Here is a 22,930-nt window from a genome sequence, read left to right as displayed (position 1 = left end):
AGTGAGTAGACTGATTGGCCACGGCTAGCTTTACAAATAGAAATGGTGCAATAAACCAGGGAATGCAGGGCAGCCTCTGGTAACTGAAAAAGGTTTTTAAAAACAAAATAAATCACCTCCCTTACAGCTTCCATAAGAGACCACAGCCTTGCCCTATCTTGGGACTTCTGATTTCTAGAGCTGTACGAATATTAATTTGTGTTGATGTAAGCAGCTGAGTGTCTAGCTGTTTATTACAGCAGCAGTATACTATAAGCTATATATTGAATAGACTACTTTTTTTTTTTGCCTCATGTCACCAAACAGATATGGCACAGCCCAACCAAAGAGTATGCTCTGAAGGCTGACACAGTGCACTCTTCCTCCTTCGATTCTCAGCACTGATCCCAACATAACTTTGTATCTGCCCTTTGCACATTTCAAAAATCACGTTCTCCATAGACTATTCAAATACTGCCCATACTGTAAAAGCTCCCTAAATGCCTATGGGTCAGTGACTCGCGTTGTCTTCTGTGTGTCTAACAGTACTAACTTCACTTGCATTTCCATAGCACTCACTACACAACACCTTGTACCATGGCTACACCTCTCCGTCTCTAATCCTATCCTGACCCCCCAATATCCATCAGGTCTGCAATGTTTGGATGATCATTTATTGACTCTGGTGCCAGAGAATGAATGGAAGTTCTAGTTCCTGCCTACTAATTTAGTACATGAATTACTTAGCACATGAAAATACAAGAAGGACCAAGTGAATGTCCCAATTGTCATGAGCCAGGACTTGCTTCCTATTCATTCAGACAGCACAGACATATGAACATAGCAGGCTGCATTCTTGAAAAGCTGTTATACAGATATACTAACAGTCTAAACACATAGCAAGCTGGTTGCATTTACAGTTAAGAGGAGAACTGGGAGGTTTCCCTCTTCCCCATTTGCTTGTAAGACCATATGAAGAGATACCACCAATAAAGTAGAATGGAAAGAGTAACTAGTTGAGTGAAATAGAAAAAAAAATATGACAAAGGAAAAATGCTAACAGGTTTCAACCTTTTCAAATAAATCCTCAAGTACTGTTATGACACTCAATGACAATAGTTGTCCAAGAAACTTAAGAAACTTATGAAGCTAACAAAATGTCATTTTGCTTCTGAATTTCTCTAGAACCCAAAGCAATTCTTCCTTATGCTACTGTGAGTTACCCAGAGTCTTGCATCATATGCACAGCTGGTCCAGCACACAAGTACCTTGCTTCTACTTTAAGGGTATTATCCTTGCCCATCTAGTCCTCTCAACAATGAGCAAGAAACATGTGCTCCCTACCTCTGAGAAGACTCAGACCCACTGCTTTAAGAAGAAATATAATCTTAACCCAGGCAAGCAGTATAACAACACGAAGGATTAGTTACTTAGTCTTGATGCTTTATCTGGTATCCAGTATCCTTGGCATCTTTTTGCTTTTTCCTTAATCATCTCAGTCTTTGGCCAAGAGATACATAGATCTGTATACGAATAACAAGAATATCTTCTTCCCTGCTCCTATATCTGCCCTTCCTCCATCTCCACCCTCCCACTTCCCCAAGCTCTCCCCAGTCTTTCCCTTCTTCCTTCTCTCTCCCCCCTCCCTTTCCCTCCCCCCACCCCCAGGCTCCCAACTTTTGAAGGTGATCTTGTTTGCTTCCAATTTCCAGGAGAGCTTGGGGGAGGGGGAGGGTGGAGATGGAGGAAGGGCTGACACAGGAGCAGGAAAGAAGATATCTACATTAAGAGAGCCATTTTAGGGTTGGCAAGAGACTTGGCTCTAGAGGGAATCCCAGGTGTCCACGGGGATGTCCCCAACTAGGTCCTTGGGCAGCAGAGGAGAAGGTGCCTGAGCTGGCTTTGCCCCACTATCTCACTGATGATTATCTCGAATATCACCATAGAATCTTCGTCTGGCGACGGATGGAGATAGAGACAGAGGCCCTCATCAGAGCAACGGACTGAGCTCTCAAGGTCCAGTTGAAGAGCAGAAAGAGAGAGAAGATGAGCAAGGAAGTCAGGACCGCAAGGAGTTGGTCCACCCACTGAGACAGTGTGCCTGATTTAATGGGAGCTCACCAAATCCAGCTGGACCGGGGCGTGTGATCAAACTGGACTCTCTGAATGAGGCTGCCAATGGGGGCGGACTGAGAAGCCATCGATAATAGCACTGGGACCTGTTTCTACTGCGTGTGCTGGCTTTTTGGGACCCTAGTCCATTTGGATGCACAACTTCCTAGGCCTGGATGGAGGGGGGAGGGCCTTGGACTTCCCACAGGGCAAGGGTACCCTGCCCTCTCTTATGGAGGGAGGGAGAGGAAGGAGGATAAGTGGGGGAGTGGGAAGGGAGTGGGAGGAGGGGAGGAAGTGTAAATTTTTGAATGAAAAAAAAAGAATAACAAGGAGCACTCACATTCTCGCTGTCTTAATTCTAGGACTCATACAAATCCCCATCTTCCCACACTTGAGAGTTATCACAACAAAACAGTCTGAATTTGAAGGTAGCTAGACTACTCAATATCATTTCTACAGTCAGGCCTATAGTGGGTCAATTCTTTCTCACACTAGCAACAGAGTAACTCACCAGTATTTTTGATACAAATTATTACATTAAGATTCAAGCATATGCAAGATTGAATTTCCTTAAAAGTATGCTTGTCTTCAACCTTCCAACATAAACGGATCTTTAATTCTGGAGAAGTTGTTGTCTGTTTACTTTTGACAAGGGCAAAAAAGTAGATTCTTTGTCAACCCTGCCTCTCCTCTCACAGTGACCTTGAACATACATAATGAACTGAACATCATTACGAGTCAGGTCACTATCGCGTCTCCATCTGCCCCAGCCACAGCCCACATAGACATCATACAGAGAGTGCTGAACAGAAGCACACTCAAGTACAGAACCAGGAACACAAGGAGTCTGCTAACTATAAAAGGAAAGCCTCCTTCCTTCATGCTCACAATATGGACTCAGAACTGTTTTCTTTTTTTCAGCTTGGAACAGATCAGAATTAAAGTGTTAATGGCTCGCACATCCCTCAGAAAAATACATCACTCAACAAATCTAACAGTGCTCAAAAGAGAGATTTTTAATTTTCGGATTTACCTGGTTTAAAACAACAGCAACAATGCAAAGAGATCCTACTTAATGTTCCCTTCTTTGTGTGACCCGGATCTCTAGTCACCAAGCACTACAGACTGAATAAGGCAGATGTTCAATCAAGTGCACCTTGGGATGGCCCATGTGATCGCGTTAAATCAAGTGCACCCTGGAATGGCCCATGTGATCATGGCAGAACAATTGGAAGATGTCTCTACAAATTCCCACTCAGGCAGCCAATAACCTATCTGTTAAGATGAGCTGGAAATAATAAAATTTGTGAAAATATGAACAGTAATAAAAAGACCAGGGAGCACATGGAAAGTGTATGCTTTAGTAATTTTTCCTGTAAATCTAAAATTGTATGAAAATAATGTATACATTAAAAGAAACAGGAGAAAAGTTAGGACCTCAGAACAATATGGAAGAAAAAACTATAATCTTTCTTAACTTCATGGCCTCACCAACATAAAACTGCAATTAACCAGTTCAGCCCTGGGAGATCTTGTCTGTCTAGTGTCATTGTGTCATTCATCAAATAATATCAGTAAATTTCTTGGGTTGCTGTTTTACTCATTAATTTAATGACTATGCTATGTGGCTATATGACTGTATAATTATATCTTTTCTCTCTAAATAAAATATAAGCAATTTTAGAACATAGTCAGCAAATTGCATAACGCCTTTAACATAGTAACATCTTGCTACTTGCAATTTATACTGTCTGCGGTAGTTTGAGAGAAAATGGCTCCCAAAGGGAGTGCACTACTAGGCAGTATGGCCTTGGAGTAGGTGTGGTCTTGTTGGTGGAAGTGTGTCACTGTGGAGACAGGCTTTGAGGTCTCATAAAAGCTCAAGATACCTCCCAATGTTTTAGTCCACTTCATGTTACCTTCTGATCAAGAGGTAACCAGTGCCATGCTCCCATGCTCCCTGCCATGATGATAATGGACTGAACCTCTGAACTGTAAGCAACTACCTCAATTCAATGTTGTTGTTGTTTTTAAATAACAGTTGCCGGATCATGGTGTCTCTTCATAGCAATAGAAACCCAAACTAAGACAGTGTCACACTGCAAGTGTTCAATATTTGCTGTTTAATGGCAAAGTGACAAGGACACAATACCAACGACATACGGTGGTCTCTGAAAGCTGCACTATAAAGGCTTTCCTCCCCCTGTATGTCATACATGCTCTAAGTGGCTGAACTATAAGCTTTTTTGCTTTCTACCTTGGGTTCGCCACTTAAAAATAGACAACACGTTTGTAGAAGACTATAGGGAGACAGAGGATGTCAGAATGCTGGTGAACATAGTGAGTGGAAACAGGTGCAATTCCTTTACTTTGCTCCTCAGTTCTTATGGTTGAGCAAGGGTAGTGGCTTTCTCTAACACAAAGACTAAAGTGGAAGATTACCTATTTATTTCTATGCAAAACCTCAAAGACTAGATATAGCCAATGAAGGTGACCAATGCTAACATCCCTCGACATCATTAGTGTTATACTGTTGGTACCTCACCTGCCCTTCTACCCTGAATTTGCTGGACATAATAGGAGGCAGCAGGGGTCATCCAAGTTTTGTTGTTGTTGTTTTCCCTATGAAAGAGTTAATTTTTAGAGAGATAAAAGATGTCATGCCAACTTTCTCTCCTTTATTGGTTACCAGTTTAAAATTCTGGGCATTCCATATCCTGGTTTTAGAAGATGAAATACAGCTGCAAGGCCATTAAAGGTGGTGCACATCTTTAATACCAGAACTCAAGAGACAAAGGCAGATTGAGTTCTGAATTTAAGGCCAGCCTGGTCTACAAAGCAAGTTCCAGGACAATCAGGGTTACACAGAGAAACTCTTGAAAAAAAATAAACTAATTAATTAACTAATGATGAAAATAAAAGACGAAATGTGATCTTTGACAATTCATCAAGGATTGCAGTTCTGCGAGCTCACTCATGACCTCTCCATGTTCTATTTCTTTGGACCAGTTTAAGAAGTTCAAATGTAACTTATCAATGGTTGTCACACCCTACTTTACAGCATATCTTCCTGCTTATTAGAAGTATTAGATATGCTTCCATGTCTAGCCTTTATCAACAAATAAATAGGCCAACTGGGAAAAAAGCCAAAGCCTTCTGCTGGAAAACTTTCAACGTAGACAAGCACTCTAGTTCTACATTTAATTAAGTACGCTTGAGTGATATAAATAATAAACTAAGAGCAAAAGTCACCAAAGGGCTATTATATTATTAGATGTGTGGCATCCTTCAAAAACCAGAAGAGAACTGGGACTACTGCATCCACGGCCCATCAGATTCAACATGAATGTGAATGACAGCTCTGAGTGCCAATGGCAGAGCAGCACTGACACAACCACATCTTTCCTAAAGGATAACCACCTGGGGATCTCACTCACAAACCCACCACTCCTCCCTTCCAGACCAAGGCCACGTGAATCCACAATAAGAGAGAGAAAATGGTTCTCTATTTAAAGCAGTGGTTCTAATTTGTAATAAAGAATTTAAATGGCAGAGAGGTAAATGTTAAAATATGAAAATGAATGTGGAGCCGGGCAGTGGTGGCGCACACCTTTAATCCCAGCACTTGGGAGGCAGAGGCAGATTGAGTTCTGAATTTAAGGCCAGCCTGGTCTACAGAGCTAGTTCCAGGACAGGCTCCAAAACCACAGAGAAACCCTGTCTAGAAAAAAACAAAAAACAAAAAAAAAAAAAGAAAGAAAGAAAAAGAAAATGAATGTGGAGCTCAGGAGTTTGTACAGTGCCTTCAAGTCACACATTTGGTATTTCTGAACTCTAACTATCAGCACAACATCATTCACTAATAGTCCTTATAGTACTCGGTAGTCACTAACACAGTCTAACTCAGTATCAACTCCGCAGAAAATAGCCATATTCTTTCCTTCTCTTCTCTACTTCCTTCTACAGTTTCCGACATTCCAAAATTCACTAAAATATAAAGATGAATGATTAGGTTATAAATTATTTCCTTCCCCCAAATGGCTCAAGTAAAAATACATGCTATCAAAACAGAAAAACATTTTTGATGTTTCTGTATTTTTGATCATTTTTGATCTCTCTGTAGTTCCTCAATGAGCTGTCAGAATCCATTAAATTTATATTTAATCTATTCAGTGTAATACCTCTTAATATTTAGCAATTACAGATATAGCAGGATTACATGTTTTAACTTTTCCATATCTATCAGATATTCTTTTCTCAATGTATAATCCTATCAAGCTATTGCTATTGCAAGAACTTAAACTGAATGTGAGAAAATGAATGTATACAATGTCTATCAGAAATATTTCCAAATCTAGATTTCCTAAGTTTATGAACTGTCTAAATATCAAGTAATTTCAACTGAGCATACCTCTTGTAGAAGACGTGGGTCTACACAGTCACCGTCGTCATTAAACATAGATTCCCAGCTCTCCTCCGCAGCAATACTTCCTTGTATGTGAGAAGTGTCTGTTGTTTTTAGCTCTACAGAGGTTTCCACAGGTGAATCTCTATCAGAAAATGATAGAGCACACACTGTGTTCTCTGAGTCATCTTCCTCTTTTGTTTCCAACTCTTCAGCACTTCTTAGCTCGGGCACTGCCTCTGTTATCTCCTCAGTGCAACTCAGATCACTGCCCAAGGCACTCTCCAAAAGGAGGTTAGTCCCGTTTGACACACTCAGTTCAGAGTCCAAACAAGTGGTACAATCACTATCAGCAATCTTCTTTATGGGTAAAGAGGAAGCACAACCTGACACACGCTCTACTAACTTTCCTGTTGACTCTGTAAAACTAGATGCAATGCTCTCAGCATAAATATCTGAGCAGGCAGTTAGGCTGCTACCATTTTCAGAGTCGTTCTCACTTTTAGCTGCATCAAGATGGGCTACATCTGCACTCATTTCTATAGAATCTGAAAAATGACTTGTATTGCTACTACTCTCATCAGACTCTCTAACTGCAGCTATACAAGGGCTGCCTTCAGTTACATGGGCACAAACTGCACCTGCAATGTCCTGCATACATGCCTTGCTGCCAGTGTCACACACACTTTTAAATCCATTATCTGTGTCTGTTTCATGAGCAAGGACAGCTGTATCAGAAGGCTCATACTTTACACATAACTCATCTGCAGAGCTGTCACTCTCACACTCTCCAGTCACTGTTGGATCAATAATGCCATTTGTGCTCTCTAATTTGCTGACTATAGCCATAGTCTCAGAAATGGAATCTACACCTTCCTGACCCGAGACAGACTCTGGAGTGTTGACTGTATTCTCACTCTCAGCTTCAAAGTCTGTAAAAGTAGGGTCAACATCGTCATCTGGACCTCCGGGAACAGAAACTGCAGAGATGCTCCCAGGAGTGTGCTTCGACACTCCATCTGATGTTTCCATACTGCATGGTGCAGTTTCAGAATCAGAACTTAGAGTGACTGGCACAGCCATACCCTCTGGTTTTAACTGAGTGGTAACAACTTGAGGAAACTGGGAGACTAGCTCTATAGCATTGGCCTCAGTTTCAATTCTGCTGTCCAACTTTCTATTTACAAAAGTTTCTCCACTGAAATCACAGAGCCCCACATTCTGGAATGCTCTATTTAGAACCTGAGCATCACCGGCTTCTGAGTGAGACTTCGATGGAAGCACCTCCTGGTGTCCCATCACTCCTGCAGTCGGAGCTTCCAAACACTCCACTTCCTCTGGTTTAAAAAGTCTTTGCAGAGGTCCATTAGATATAATCCCAGCCCTGGGGGCTCTGGGTTGATGTTCTTGAGATGAGGCTTCTTTGGACTCTTCAATTCCTCTCTTAATATAAACCTTGTCTTTACTCTGTTTTTGGAGGCACCCATCTTCCCTTAATTTTGATGTTCTCTTTCCTTCCCTATAGTCACACCCCTTCCTATCAGAACGGCCACTAAGTCTGTGAGACTCCTGCTTATTTCCAGAGATCTTCTGGGGAAGACAACCTTCCTTTTGTTCTTTCAGCACAAAGGCAGGAGGCCTGCAGCTTTCTTCCTTGTCACCTGCCTTGGGGAGTGCTGTACCCCTTCGAGCTTTAGGTACATAAAGTGCCATGTCAGGCCTTTTGGTTCGAACTCTGCATCTCTCTGCTTCTTGCTGCATGGCACCACTTCAATCTGAAAAAAAAGAGAAGATTTAATAATAAAAAACTAATTATAATGTACTGAACAAAGAAAAATTTAAAGAATGGGTAGAGGGCCTACTAATCTATTCTATAGCAATCACTGACATTTAAAAAAAGGGAAAATCTGTCATAAAATACTTAGTGCAATCACTCATGTAAGTGAAGAGAGTAAACCCCAAAGCCCCATGAGGTCAACAGACTTTATCACAAGACACCCTTTCTTTGGATCTTCAAAACCACTCACCCTACCTCTCAAGTTTTCTCTTTTTAAACAAGTAATTTTGCTTCCATTTGAATTTAAAAACACATTATGTGAACGGTGATGGCCACTACATTCTCATAAAGAACAAACATCTACATGTTCTAAAGCCTAGACTTGATGTGGGAATGTCCGTCTGTATATGTGCTGCTTTTATTGATTGATGAATAAAAACTGTTTGGGCCAATGGCTTAGCAGAGTAAAGAGACACCATGTAGCTGCTGAAGGAGAAAGATTCTCTCTGGAATCTTACTTTACCAGTAGGTCACAACTTCAGGGTGATACACAGATTAATAGAAATGAGTTAATTCAAGATGGAAGATCTAGCTAGAAATATGTCTAAGTCATTGGCTGAACAGTGTTATTGATATAGTCTCTGTGTGATTATTCGGGTCTGAGCAGTTGGAAAACAAATGAGCAATCTCCACCTACATAGACTTCTCGTATGAAGAGCATTGTCAAGAAGGATCTCAAAAAGCCACAACTGCCAGCATACATATATACATACATACATGCAGAGAGAGAGAGAGAGAGAGATTTGAATGCCATCTACACAATAAACAAAACTGATTGAAGAAATCTTCATAGAAAACAGTACATTTGTATCATGATGTTGCTGAAAAAAAAGTAGAGAAAAGAAAAAGGTACTGAATTACCCTTGTCCAATCATTATATATTTGTGTGTGTGTGTGTGTGTGTGTGTGTGTGCGCACGCGCGCACACGCATGAATGTCACACTGAGGTTGTAAATATACATATGCTTTTGTATCAATAAAAAATACAATGTTTAAGAAAAACATTTTATTTCAAAACCCAAAACTTTTGGAGTGACATGTCTGTAGTGACAAGGCGAACAGGCCTGCTTTTCGTCCCGCCCAGCTCCTGCATGGCTAGTTTAGCCCCAGAAATAACAACACAGAAACTGTATTCATTTAAACCCTGCCTGGCCCATTACATCTAGCCTCTTCTTGGCTAACTATCACATCTTTTTTTTTTTTTTGGTTTTTCGAGACAGAGTTTCTCTGTGGTTTTGGATTACATCTTAATTAACCCATTTCCATTAAATCTGTGTAGCACCACGAGGCTGTGGCTTACCGGGAAAGATTCTAACCTACGTCCATCTTGGGCCAGAGCTTCTAACCTACGTCCATCTTGGGCCAGAGCTTCATGGCAAGTGCCTGACTCTGCTTTTCTTTCTCCCAGCATTCTGTTCTGTCTACTCCACCCACCTAAGGGCTGGCCTATCAAAAGGCCAAGGCAGTTTTTTTATTTGACCAATGAAAGTAACATATAGACAGATGACCCACATCATTTCCCCCTTTTCTGTTTAAACAAAAAAAGAAAGGCTTTCACTTTAACATAGTAAAATTACATATAACAAAAGTTATCAAGCAAGAATTACAGTTATAATATTTATATCTATTTTATCTTTTATCATAACAATGGAAAACTATATCCATTCTTCAACTCCATCAAAGACTTCAGAAGGATATAATATTACCTATGCAAACAAGAGTAAGCAACTTCCAAAACTCTAGAAATGACAAGAGACATCTCACTGCCTGTGCAGGTTTTAAAAAAGGGTTAAACTCCTTAAAAATAGAAAAGAAAGAGAGTAGTAGAGTTGTGGTGGTACACACCTTTAATCCCAATGCCTGGGAGGCAGAGGCAGATAGATCTCTGTGAGCTCAAGGTGTGGTAGCACACACCTTTAGTTCCAGCACTGGGGAGGCAGAGACCGGTGACCTCTGTGAGTTCAAGGACAGCCTGGTCTACAGAGTTATTTCAGGACAAAGACATACAGAGAACCTGTCTCAAAAAGTAAAAGTAAAAATAAAAAAAATAGTTTAAAATAAAGCCGCATAAAGATGGAAAATACACAGAGAATCTTGATATTGTATGCTATTATTCTCTCTTTAAATTGTTTGAATGCTGAGAAAGGAGCAACAGCTGCTAAAAGATATCTGCTTATGAATGCTGCTGAATTAATCCAAGATAGGTATTTTGAAAATACCCTGACTTCAAAATTGAAGTCAAAAGGTATGTTACTTTGGAGAAGAGATTTTGCTTTTGTTTCCACAGAAAATAGAGGCTGTGGGTTCATTCTGAGTTAAGAAAAATCCTGTTTGATCATGGAAGACCACCTGAGAAATCTCCGGTAGGAACAGATGGCCCAGATGTCTGAGTTCTACATCCAGAACAGGATTTAGCTAAAATCCTGTGAGTCTTGATCAGGCAGCAGTCTTGAATCTGTTCTGGATGTAAAACTCAGACATCTGGGCCATCTGTTCCTACCGGAGATTTCCACAAGGCAGGGAACCCTGACTGCTCGTTGGACTGGAGAGGGAGGGGGAGAGGAGTGGGGGGAGGGGGAGAAGGGTGGGAGAAGGGGGAAACTTTTTTTTCCTTTTCTCAATAAAAAAAAAATTAAAAAAAAGATAAAATACAGAAAAAAAAAAGACTCACAGGATACTCCACTCAGGACTTGATCACAATTCTAAATTTTCTTTAGGTCCCCATAAGATTATCATTGCCCCCAACCAGCCTCAAGTAGCTTGGAAAACTATGCCCACATTCCCAAAAAATGGACTATGGATATTTTCCTTTGTTAAAAAAAAAAAAGAGGGGGAAGTGGTGTGGAAGAATTGTCTGTATTCTGTCAATCATATTTTGAATAAACGCTGATTGGCCAGGCAGGAAGTATAGGCAGGTCAACCAGTAGAGGCAAGGCGATGAGAACTGGAGAATTCTAGGAAGAAGGAAGCCCATTCCTTCCATTCCTGCCCAGACCACCAAGAAGCAAGACGTAACCTACCCGGCTGAGAAAGGTACTGAGCCATGTGGCTAGCATAGATAAGAACAATGGGTTAATATAAGCTACAAGAGCTAATAAGTAGCCTGAGCTAATGGGCCAATCAGTTTTATAACTTATGGAGATATCTGTGTGATTTTCTTTGGGGCTTGCCAGCTGTGGGGTACTGGGTAGGACAGAAACCCCAAGAGCAGGTCCTCATGTTACACATGTTAGCATTCAATACTGGGTTTTGGAGCTTTCAGAATCGTTCCTGGATTAGTAGTGTTCAGCCAGTAAGTCAATATACCAACATTCTAGGAATACAGAAAATCCACAAACCTCTGAAACACTGCTGCAACACATTTGAGATAAAGAAGGCCCAGCCTATGGTACTATTCACTTACGTGGCCTACACTGAGTTTTCTCTCTTCTAGCAGTAATTAGATAGATCCAAGCAGGAAGAAGGAGGCTGGAGGACAAGAAAACTATGATGAGCCAGTTCACACTCATAACCCCTGACAGCCTCCACCACAGTCTGTCAAAGAATTTAAAGAAATTTAAGAGAGATTAAATAAATTCTTATATATTACTATTAAATACATGGAAACATGCTAGGCATATTGGATTATTCTTTTAATTTTCAAACTGGTGCTGTGAAGTATGACGGTCTTACGACAAAGAGAAGAAAGGGTTACATGGAACAAACCCAAATGTACCCTCTGATAGTTCACCACGTTATTTTAGAAGAGAGACATGAAGAAAGAGGGAAAACCTGTCACTCCTGTTCACTTTATATTAGATTCCTAAAAAGTCATCTGGTCCAGAATATTCTTTATTGATGACACTCTTTCATGGCAGGGTTTGTTTTTGTTTTCTTTTTAAGCCTAAAAAAAATGCCATGGTCAAGTATCTCCAGGGATGTTTTTATTTCTGGGTTGTTTTTGTTTTATAAGATAACAGAGTGTCACAAAGTAGCCTAAGCTGACCTAGAACTTGGTATACAGCCAAGGCTGACCTAGAAGTCAAGATTCTCATGCTTCAGCCGTCCCAGTAAAACCACCTTAATTCATTTAATATATTTATTAGTGTGTATGTGTGCATGTGCATGTATGTGTGTATATGTGTACACGCACCATTGTGCCATGTGGCAGTCAGAGAACACCTTGACAGGAATCAGTTCTCTCCTTGTATCATGGGAATCCTAGAACTTCAACTCTGACTATCAAGCTTGGCAGTCAGCACCTTTACTTGCTGAGCCACCCAGCTGAAGCCCTTTTGCTATTTTGAACTCTGAATATCTGGCCTAACACTGTTCACAGATTTTCTATTATTCTGACTGTGTAAGAATACATTTTTTAAATGTGTTAATTTATGTGTACATTTATGTACATACATGAACACCACAGTGCACACATGGAGGTCAGAGTTGGCTCTTTCCTTCCATGATGTGGATTCTGGGGACTGAGCTCAGGCTGCCAGTCTTGGCAACAGGTACCTTTACCCACTGAGCCATTTTGTTGGCCTATGATTTTAATAGTGAGCCAAATTTCAAAAAGGTCTAAGTTTCAAAGAAACTCTAAGGAATGCGATTAACAGTGTGTCAATTTCAATTAGTAAAACACCTATCAGTATATACCTCAGCAAACTTCTGGGCAGAAATGAGCAGATGTGGATTAGCTGAAATAACTTGTAACTTGCTTCAGCTGATTAAATAGCAGGAGTAATGGTAATGAATAGAGGTGAATTTACAGGGAGAGGGCACTGAACAGTATGGACTTTAATACTCACAGCCCTTTCAAATTTAGTATTTTATATGGGAATCAGATGCACACAATAAACAAAAAGTACAAAAGAAATGTCCAACTGACACAAAACTTATGGGATTAATAAAGACAAAAATGACAAAATCCTAATTCAGCATCATTTCTAGGATCTGAAGTGAAAAACTAAAAGCAATATGAAGGCAATAGACAATAAACACAAGGATCTCTTTGGGTTTTTTAAAAAATCTAACAGAAGATTTACGTCTGTAAAATCTATCCAAAAAAGTATACGAAGGCTTCTATTTCAGCCACAAGGTTAAGAAAAGCCAAAATGTGAGGAGGAAGTTTTAAAAAGAAAACGCCCTTAGCATAGACGAAGGCCATACTATGCATGATTAGCAGTACTAAATGAGGGCGGCCCAAAGGGGTTTGGATGAAGTATCACAGCTAACGTTACACCTGAAGACCAACTGCTCTACATAAGTGACATTTTCCTCCCACAAAGAAATGTGTCTATGTTTCTCCAGAATCAACTGGCAGAAATTAAAAGCAACAGTTTTAACTCAATGTAAGAAAAAATAAAGCAAAACAAAACCCTGTATTTCTAGAGTTTTCCAATGCTATTATCAGGTTATGGGTGTTGTTTCCAGTAAAAACTAAGTACATCTAAATGACTGACATACACCAGAAGAAGCATTTCTATTTATAACAAAGGTGGTCTAGTTTTAAGCATCTTTCAAACTCTAAATCATATTACTACCTCTAATCTGTACTAGACTATTAGAGTCCCCAAATTATGTACTTTAATATTGTATGCTATAGTGAATAGTTTTCAAAACAATCCCTTTTCCTGAATGATCATATATCATAATAATACTATCTTAAACTGGAATAGTAATACAATAAACTTATAATGTCTATTTCCTATTTAAATGCTAAATTCATTTGGGCCATAACAAGCAGTGTTTTGGAAAATTACCAACAAGCTCACAATGTATTTCAGAGTGTTGGCTGTTTATACCGATGTTGTCTATAGTAAGCGATTCCTTTGCTCAAATGGATAACTACTCTGAATAATGGAGGAGTATATCTTCATTTTTTAAGCTATTCACAATATAGTAGCTAAAGACATGACACATTTACATTAGTATTTTCATCGTTGTAAGTCTAGACGATCAATAAGTAATCAAGTCCTGATTTATGGCATCTGCCAATCTTTGTACAGTAAATATTCTTACCTTGGATAATTTCAGGCTACCAATGTAGTATCACTGAACACAAATTTGGGAAAATTTGTAAAGACAAATACTAGTCTTCAAGTATAGAGATGTATGATACACTATAATTTTCAGAGCACAGATCATAAGCAGTTGTTACATTTTAAAAATTCAACATATTTAATGGATTATGGGACCCGGGGAGACGGTTCCAACAGTAAAGTACCACTTGCCACACACACATGAGGATCTGAGTTAAGCCTCAAGCACTCATGAAAGGGAGGGGAAAAAGTTATGCCTGGTGGGCTTGTGCCAGCAGCCCTGCAGCTTCAGAGCCAGGGAGCAAATAGAAGGATCCAGTCAGTCTGCATAACCAACAAACTCTAGGTAAAGTGAGACCTTGTCTGAAAACTAAAGAGAGCAGCCACTGCGGAAGAGCCTTGAGGTCACCCTCTGTCCCACCCCACACAGCCACTGCGGAAGACCCCTTAGGTCACCCTCTGTCCCACCCCACACAGCCACTGCGGAAGACCCCTTAGGTCACCCTCTGTCCCACCCCATACAGCCACTGCGGAAGACCCCTTAGGTCACCCTCTGTCCCACCCCACACAGCCACTGCCACTGCGGAAGACCCCTTAGGTCACCCTCTGTCCCACCCCACACAGCCACTGCAGAAGACCCCTTAGGTCACCCTCTGTCCCACCCCATACAGCCACTGCCACTGCAGAAGACCCCTGAGGTCAACCTCTGTCCTCCCCCCACAGGCCCTCACTTGCATACACAAAACCTCCCATCACAGCATCTTGTAGATGGAGGTTGTGCTTTAGTTTCCCAGCCACCCAGACCCAAATAATCACACAAAAATTGTATTAATTACAACACTGCTTGGTCAACAGCTCAGGCACATTCCTAGCCAGCTCCTATATCTTAAATTAACCCATTTCTATTAGTCTGTGCATCACCACGAGACTGGCTTAACAGTAAAGTTCAGGCATCTTTCTCCGTCGGCAGCTACAAGACTGACTCCACCTTCTTTCTCACTGCATTCAGTTTAGGTTTCCCGTCTACCTATATTCTGCCCTGTCATAGGCCAAAGCATCTTCTTTATTAGCCAATGGTAATAAAACATATTCACATCATACAAGGAGAATCCCACATCAGCATATGATTTCTTACTTAAACTCAACTCTTCCCCATACAGTTTAATTTTTTTAAAGATTTTTTTTTGATGTTGAAAGAGCATTTTACTAAGTCAATTGAAGAAAAGAATTTGTTATTCTACATTTTACAGCTTATTTACTCCAGAAAGACTAGAAATATTCAGTTTTGTCCAAAATTACATTTTCTAAAGGGGATAAGAAGCCAGGTTTCTTTTTGATAGAGAGCAGCTAATTACTAAAATGTACCTTTGTAACAATTCTGGCCAAATTGTTTTCTCTGTAACTTTTGTACACTGGGACTATACTTTAGCACCTTTCCAACTGCTTCTACAGTTTTAAAGTTCTCTTGAGAAAAAAATGTAACTTCAAGTATGTCTCTGATCTATCACCATAAGAACATAAATATCATGAACAAATCAAGCTTTAACTTTTCCACAAGAGGCCCACACTGCTTGTCTTATATCTGTTATCTGAACATACACACCTCTTCAATCAACAGCAGGGCATTAGCCTTTAAATACTCAATAGACAACCATGAAGTGACTAAGCTCAGGATTTTACAAGGCTCATTCAGAGTATCTAATATTAGAAAGAAATGACCTAATGGGTGTGCTAACAATGCTTTTAGAACAAATTCTCTATCACTTTGTTGGCTCATATAAATCTATCATAACTAAACCATGTATGTTATCTCAAATGGGGAGGGGGGTCTCAATGTTTATCTCCGGTTGACTTAAAGTCATTATGTGGCCTAGACTGGTCTCAAACTTGAACTCCTGCTTCAACCTCCTAGGTGCTGGAAGCATGAATGTGCCACCACTCCTACCTGGATCAACTTTTTATTAGAAAAGTTTTAACTGAAAACCTATAGAAGTCATAACAGTTAAAAACAGTACAAAAAATGTTCACATACCATTTACCTAATTCCCCTACAGCTAATATTTCACCACGTGCGCTTTATCACTTGTAGTAACACATGACCCTCCTTTCTTTCCTACTTCCTTTCCTCCCCCAGGCTGAACTTATTCCCCTGACCCATTGGAGAGCATTTAGCTAAATCTGATGGTTTTGATGTGATCCGGTTTTTATGACGGCTGGCTGTACTTGATTTTTCCATCAGGTACAACTCACTCCACATTTGCCACTCAGGCCACAGCAGTTTCCTGAAAACAAAAACAAACCAGGCATCTTAGCTCACAACACATGCTAAGACTTCCTAAATTAAAACCATAGCAGCTGTGGTTGGTCAAGACAGGAAATTTCCACCTGAAAAACATTTTCTAACTTTTGCAAAATCAAAGATTATTATCTATTGCGGTTTGTAAAAGAAAAGGGTATGTCTCTAAAAGTTATATGATTCCTTCTCTAGACACATGTGTCCTTTTTCTGTTCCTTTCTGGAAAATCCCAGAGCTTAGATGCAACGATTAATACAAACCAGGTGTCTCTCTTTCTAAGCCATGTCAAATTCCTTTGAAAACGAGGCAAGGCACAATCAATTCATATGTTAATAAACAAAGATATGAGGGTAAGAGATGAAAATATTCTTAATTGAAAATATTTTCTAAATTGATTTACTTCAAATCTATTTTCAGAAGAATAAGTTTCATTAACTTTGTTAAAAATTATGAAATGCTTTAGAATAAAGAAATGTTTCAAGTAAGACACATAGTGAGTTCTGACTCTGGCATCCTCTTAAACATTCTACAAAATAAAAGGAAACCCAATGTGGTATTTTACATAAAGGCTACACTAACAGACTACAATTGTCACATATTAAAATGCCAATGCAACTGTCTTGAATACAAGAATTATAAGTAGACGGGTGTCCCACATCATATGGGGCTCATTTTATAACAGATGTGGTTCTTCAAAATAGTGGGAAAGTGCCGGGCATGGTGGCGTACACCTTTAATACCAGCACTCCAGGGGCAGAGGCAGATGAATCTCTTGTGAGTTTGAGGTCAGCCTCACTTTGTAGAAAGTGAGTTCCAGGACAGCCAAAGATATACAGAGAAAACCTGTCTCAAAAAAAAAAAACAAAACAAACAATCAAAACAGCAGGAAAATAAGAACGTTCCCTGTCTATTCACTTGACTTGACTTTTCTATATATTCAAGTGAGGTTGGTCTATAGGCAATCAAGGCTACTGTACAACAAAGCAGGTTAAAATTTATTTACAAATGAGAATTTGGTAGAGCTCATCTGCAGCTATCTCTCTTGCTGACTCTTCTCAGCAAACAGATATAATAGTGGTGTTGGAATAGAGTCTAGGGTCACAAACAGGACAGATAAGTGCTCTATCACTGACTGCACAATGACCAAAATGTTCAAAATCAAAATGAAGTTAGGATGTTTGGGGCACAAATCACCTGAGTTACACTGTGAACTTCACTGCAACATTTGTTCTGAACACACAACATGTGCCCTCTGCACTGATAATACCAGTAGGCCACACAACACTACTGTATGTTATGAACGACAACATTTTAACCATACTACAAAGTTTTCTACTCTCTTAGAAACAATGGTTTAAGCACAGAAAACAAACATTTACCAAACAATGGTTTAAGCACAAAAACAAAGATTTAACTTCCCTAATCTCACTCCTCAGCATGCATTAAATTATTGTATCTTTGTACTGTTAGAACGTTTTATTCCAAAAATTACTGCTTGAGTTAACTTGATGTCATAAAAAAATAAATCACTGCATAAATTTTGACTTGGGATTCAGCAAAATTTCCAACAATTTTTGAAAACATAAAAACACATTTTTGTCATTTAGTACTATGTGTTTATCCAAGTGAGAATCACAGAACTGATGTAGTGGTCTGAATGAGAATGGCTCCCACAGGCTTATAGGTTTGAATGCTTGGGCACCAGGGAGTGGCACTATTTGAGAGGATTAGGAAGCGTGGCCTAGTTTGAGAAGTGTGTCACAGGCGATGGGCTTTCAAAAACCTGCAGTCCCCGGTGCCTCTCTCTTCTGTTGCCTGTGGCTCCAGATGTAGAACTCTAGGCTACTTCTCCAGCACGTCTGCCGGCATGTCATCATGCTCCCCACCATAATGGACTAAACCTCTAAAACTGTAAGCAAGCCCCAACTAAATGGTTTCTTTCATAAAAGTTGCCTTGATCATGGTGTGTCTTCATAGTAAAAGAACACTGACTAAGACAACCGACAATGATAAAATATTAATGAATATAAAAACCACTGTAGATGTGCTATCTCCTGGAATATCAAATATCAGTCAAGATTTAATTATTTAAAATATTGTTAAGATTACAATTATTTATTTACTCGTGGGTGGTGGGGAGCACTTGCTTGTTCCAGTGCCCATGTAGAGGTGGACAACTTGCAGGAGTTGCTTCTCTCCTTCTCTCAGTCCCTAGGGTCTCAGGGACTGAACTCAAGTCATCAAGCTTGGCAGCAGTCACCTTTACCTGCTGAGCCATCTCTCTGGGCCCAAAACCTTAATTCTTTACAAGAAAATAAAAATGTCCCACACAGGCTGACACATTTGAACACTTGGTCCCCAGTGACTGACGCTGTTTGAGGAGGCTCTGAGCCTTTAGGAGGTACAGCCTTGCTTTAAGAAGTACCACTGGGGCAGGGTTTGATGGCTCTAGCCTCCCCCTACTCCCAGGCTGTTCTCTCCACTTCCAGTTGAGATATGATCTCCCAGCTTCCTGTGCCAGCCACCTGCTGCCATGCCTCACCCGCCTTTATAAACGCTCCCCTAGGGAACCACAATAAACTCTTTCTTCCGTAAGTCCCTTTTGGTCATGGTTTTTTTTTTTTAACACAGCAACAAAAAGTAACTAATATATGTATATGGCCAGAACTACATAAAAATTTCTCAGGCAAAAAGAGTTTATAAAGTAGAAAAATTTCAAAGTGTTCTTCACTAATCAATTCTGAGAAATGCTAAACAATAGAGACAACAAAAAAGGATGCTATCACACTATCACATATTTGACTGTGCCAAGAATGTATCACATATCTTTTCCTTTTTTGGTTGATGTTAGAGATGGAGTCCAGTGTCCTGTGCATGCTAACAAATGCTATACAGTGAGAGACAACTACACACCCAATTCTTTAATTCTGAGAACCAGCACAGCTAATTATAAACTAAAATTTACTAAATATGAGGTATAGTAAGAAATATTTCCATTTCTAAAGACTATTCATGACAATTTTTTTAATTAATAGATAATTCATAGTAATGATGGGCTGCGAATGTAGCCTAGTTGGTTGAATATTTGTCTAGTATGAATGAGGTCCTGATTTTGATAACCAGAATTGCAGAAACCAGGTATGGTAGCTCATTCTATAATACCAGCACTTGAAAGGTACAGTGGGGGGGGATCAGTAGAAGGTCACCCTTAGTTACAGAGTGAGTTTCTAGCCAGTCTGGGCTACAGGAGACTCTGTCTTTATGTAACACAACTTTACTCTCCTCTTTTAATAAACCATCTTTTAAAAATATTTTCCAGGTACACTTCTTTCAGTAAGTAATAATTTTTCATAAATGTATATTTCTAAGGAGAATTATCTACACTCTTGCATATGAAAGAGCAGGAAATGAAAGAGGAAAGAATGATGTCAAAGGACTACTTATTTTATACTACATGTATCACATTATTTAAGTTTGTTACAACAAGCCTGCAGTATTTTGTAATTAAAAACAGAATCACTGAAATTTAAAGACTATTTTAGTAAAACAGGACAGTACAATAAGGTGGCATAAGAGAAACCAAAGGCAATGAACATCCATAAACAGATCTTTATTGGACAAAACCACTGTAGGGAAGAAAATGATGAATCAAGAAAAGAAGGAATGCTTTAATATACTTGGCAGTACAATAAAACAAGCAGCACATAAATTACTTGATGTTGGAAAGATAGCAGCAAGTGTTGCAGAATGCTGAGCAACCTCTATTGGTTTGAGAATGATCTAAGACTGCACTGACCAACACGAGCACACACAGCATCTGAAATGTGGTCAGTCTGAACTGATATGTAACCCTTTGGGGTTTCAAAGACTTGGGGCATGCACGTGTACACTTATACACACAAACTTAACATGTCTCATTATTATTTTTATGTTGATTATAATAGAGACATATATGTATATGACAAGTGCTTGGATATACTAGCTTATATAAAACATTAATTTAATGTTTATTTTTATACTTTTAAAAGTGGCTGGTGGGTTTAAAATCATTTACATGTTTCATATTCTTGTCCATGTTATGTTTTTAATGGAACAGCACTGTCCCAAGACATTTCCAGATAGCTAATCATAAGCAAAGTTAGTCTGTTTTTCTTCTTTGTATTGTCTACTTCAGCAACATGGTAATACACCAAATTATTTCCATAAATTCACAATGATTTTAAATGCAAAAATCTACTCATGTTACATAAATCCCAAAGTAAGACAAGTTATACAGCACGCCCTTGAGATAAAACTGATCAACCACACATTCAGGAGCACTGTACTACGTTAACACTATTTCCCTAAAAAGAGAGGTTTTTTAAAAACTTATGTTTGAAACCACAGAAGGCCATAGATTTAGAACTGTTTCTTTGCAATGCCCCTGGCTTTACAATACTTTCCAGAGTATTCTTTATTGGTTTTAGTCAGCTTACAAACTGGCAAAACTAGGGATGCCAAGGCCCTTCAGTTCAGCAGTGTGTACCTCATTTGTAAAGAATTGGCTGAACATATCTTAAAAATAAAGTCAGTATACTTACAAAATGGGATGTCAGATAAAAAATACAGCAACAGACCAAAAGGTTTCTGGACTCTAACATTATTAAGCACTTAAAATTTTCACTATTCTTCCCCTAAGTAAACACTGTTCTTCCATAGTCTGACTAACAGTATTATTCAGCTGTTCAAGACACAACTGTAGAAGTCACTGCCCTTGGCATTACCACAGGCTTGGTCATAAGACTCTTCAATGACTCTTCACTACAAAGAAACTTAAACTATCTTGGGTAAGCAGAAGTTTCTGTCCTGCCTGGCCCTGCACCTCAACTGTTCATTCCCAAACAAATACACAAGAGTTATATTAATATATAAACTGTTGACTTATTAGCTCAGGCTTATTATTAATGAGATCTTACAACTTAAATTAGCCCATAATTCTTATCTATGTTTATCCATGTGGCTTTGTACCTTTTATCAATAAGGCCTTCTCATTTTGCTTCTACTACACATGGGTGTCGGTTACAGACTGAGTCTTTCCTCTTCCCAGAATGCTTCTAGTCTGGTTGCCCCACCCATACTTCCTGCCTGGCTACTGGCTAATCAGTTTTATTAAACCAATACAAGTGACAAATCTTTACAGTGTACAAAAGCAATCATGCATAGCATATAAAGTTTTATGTAATTTAGCCCATAGCCCCCAACTTCTCCTTTTTGCTGCTCTAGCCACTCCAAACTTCAGGCTTCATTTCCCATAATTTTGGTAGTACTAGATGTACTAGAAGCAGCCCGACTGTCTTCTACCACCTCCATGGTTTTAAATATATTATCTTTTTCCTCAGTCAGATACCTATTTATCCTCATTCCTCAACTATCAGTTGAAAAACAGTCATCACTTTTATAAGGCTAGCATTGACTCCCCTTGACAGACCAAGGTCCTGAACATAAGTTGCTAACAAATGTTTTCACATGTATCTTTATTAAAGCAATGAACATATTGTTTTATGCTTGGTTCAATACCTGCCTCTTCAATATAGCGCTAGTGACTTGTTTTTGTTTTTGTCTTTGAATCTAGATTGTCATACAACCTCCTCGGCACTAAATTAACAGATGTTAAATCATGGCAAGAGAAATTTTTCAATGAGTGGGCTCTCCTTCATGCCACAACTGAGATTTGGAACCCATTCACTTATTCATTCCACAAACATCTACTGAATAAATATTTAGTATGCTAAATCTCATCTTACCATCTCAGGCACTAGAAACACAGTAATGAATACAAGCTCCCAAACTCAAGAAGCAGGCATTTCAATGGTGAAAATAATAAACATTTAAACATAAACTACCAATGTGCAAGTGATAAATATTATTACATAATAAAATCAAATAAGGATGGATACAGACTGGTAGGATATGTCTGGCTATTTTAGAAGAAAAAACCATGTGATGAAGCAGGAAGACCACTCCAAATAGTCAACACCTTAATTCATACTGAACTGAGTCAATATGGCACATAAATTGTGTGTGTGTGTGTGTGTTCCAGGAAAGAGGAAGAACAAGTGCAAAGTCCTAAGGCGCATACAAGAATTAAAGAAGTAACATGCAGAAACAATAGTTAGTAAGAAAGCCAAGGGCCAAAAGAAGTAGGAGCTAGGGTAATGAAGGAGCTTTGGATTTTACTTTCAAATGTGTTCACAAAGTCCAGGAAGGCTTTAGCTGTAGAGTATCTAATTGACCTTTGC

General features: G+C 39.3%; 1 protein-coding gene across 6 annotated transcripts in view; it reads right to left on the bottom strand.

Annotated features, from left to right (window-relative positions):
- R3hcc1l (R3H domain and coiled-coil containing 1 like) overlaps window positions 1–22,930 on the bottom strand; it is an 85,518-nt gene that overhangs the window by 24,797 nt on the left and 37,791 nt on the right. For 5 of the 6 annotated variants that reach the window (XR_012910690.1, XM_075974122.1, XM_075974127.1 and 2 more), the window contains exon 2: window positions 6,506–8,274. Coding sequence is in view for 5 of the 6 variants with exons in the window: in XM_075974122.1 (XP_075830237.1) it covers window positions 6,506–8,260 (1,755 nt within the window). In the remaining variant the exon portion in view is untranslated. Of the gene's footprint in view, window positions 1–6,505; window positions 8,275–11,739; window positions 11,805–22,930 lie in introns of all 6 variants that reach the window. The other variant, XM_075974123.1, reaches the window with a different exon arrangement.

This window comes from Microtus pennsylvanicus, chromosome 5, assembly GCF_037038515.1.
Source record: "Microtus pennsylvanicus isolate mMicPen1 chromosome 5, mMicPen1.hap1, whole genome shotgun sequence".
Taxonomy (NCBI): domain Eukaryota; kingdom Metazoa; phylum Chordata; class Mammalia; order Rodentia; family Cricetidae; genus Microtus; species Microtus pennsylvanicus.
The sequence above is the reverse complement of the archived record's forward strand: the minus strand, read 5'-3'. Positions and strand labels throughout refer to the sequence as shown.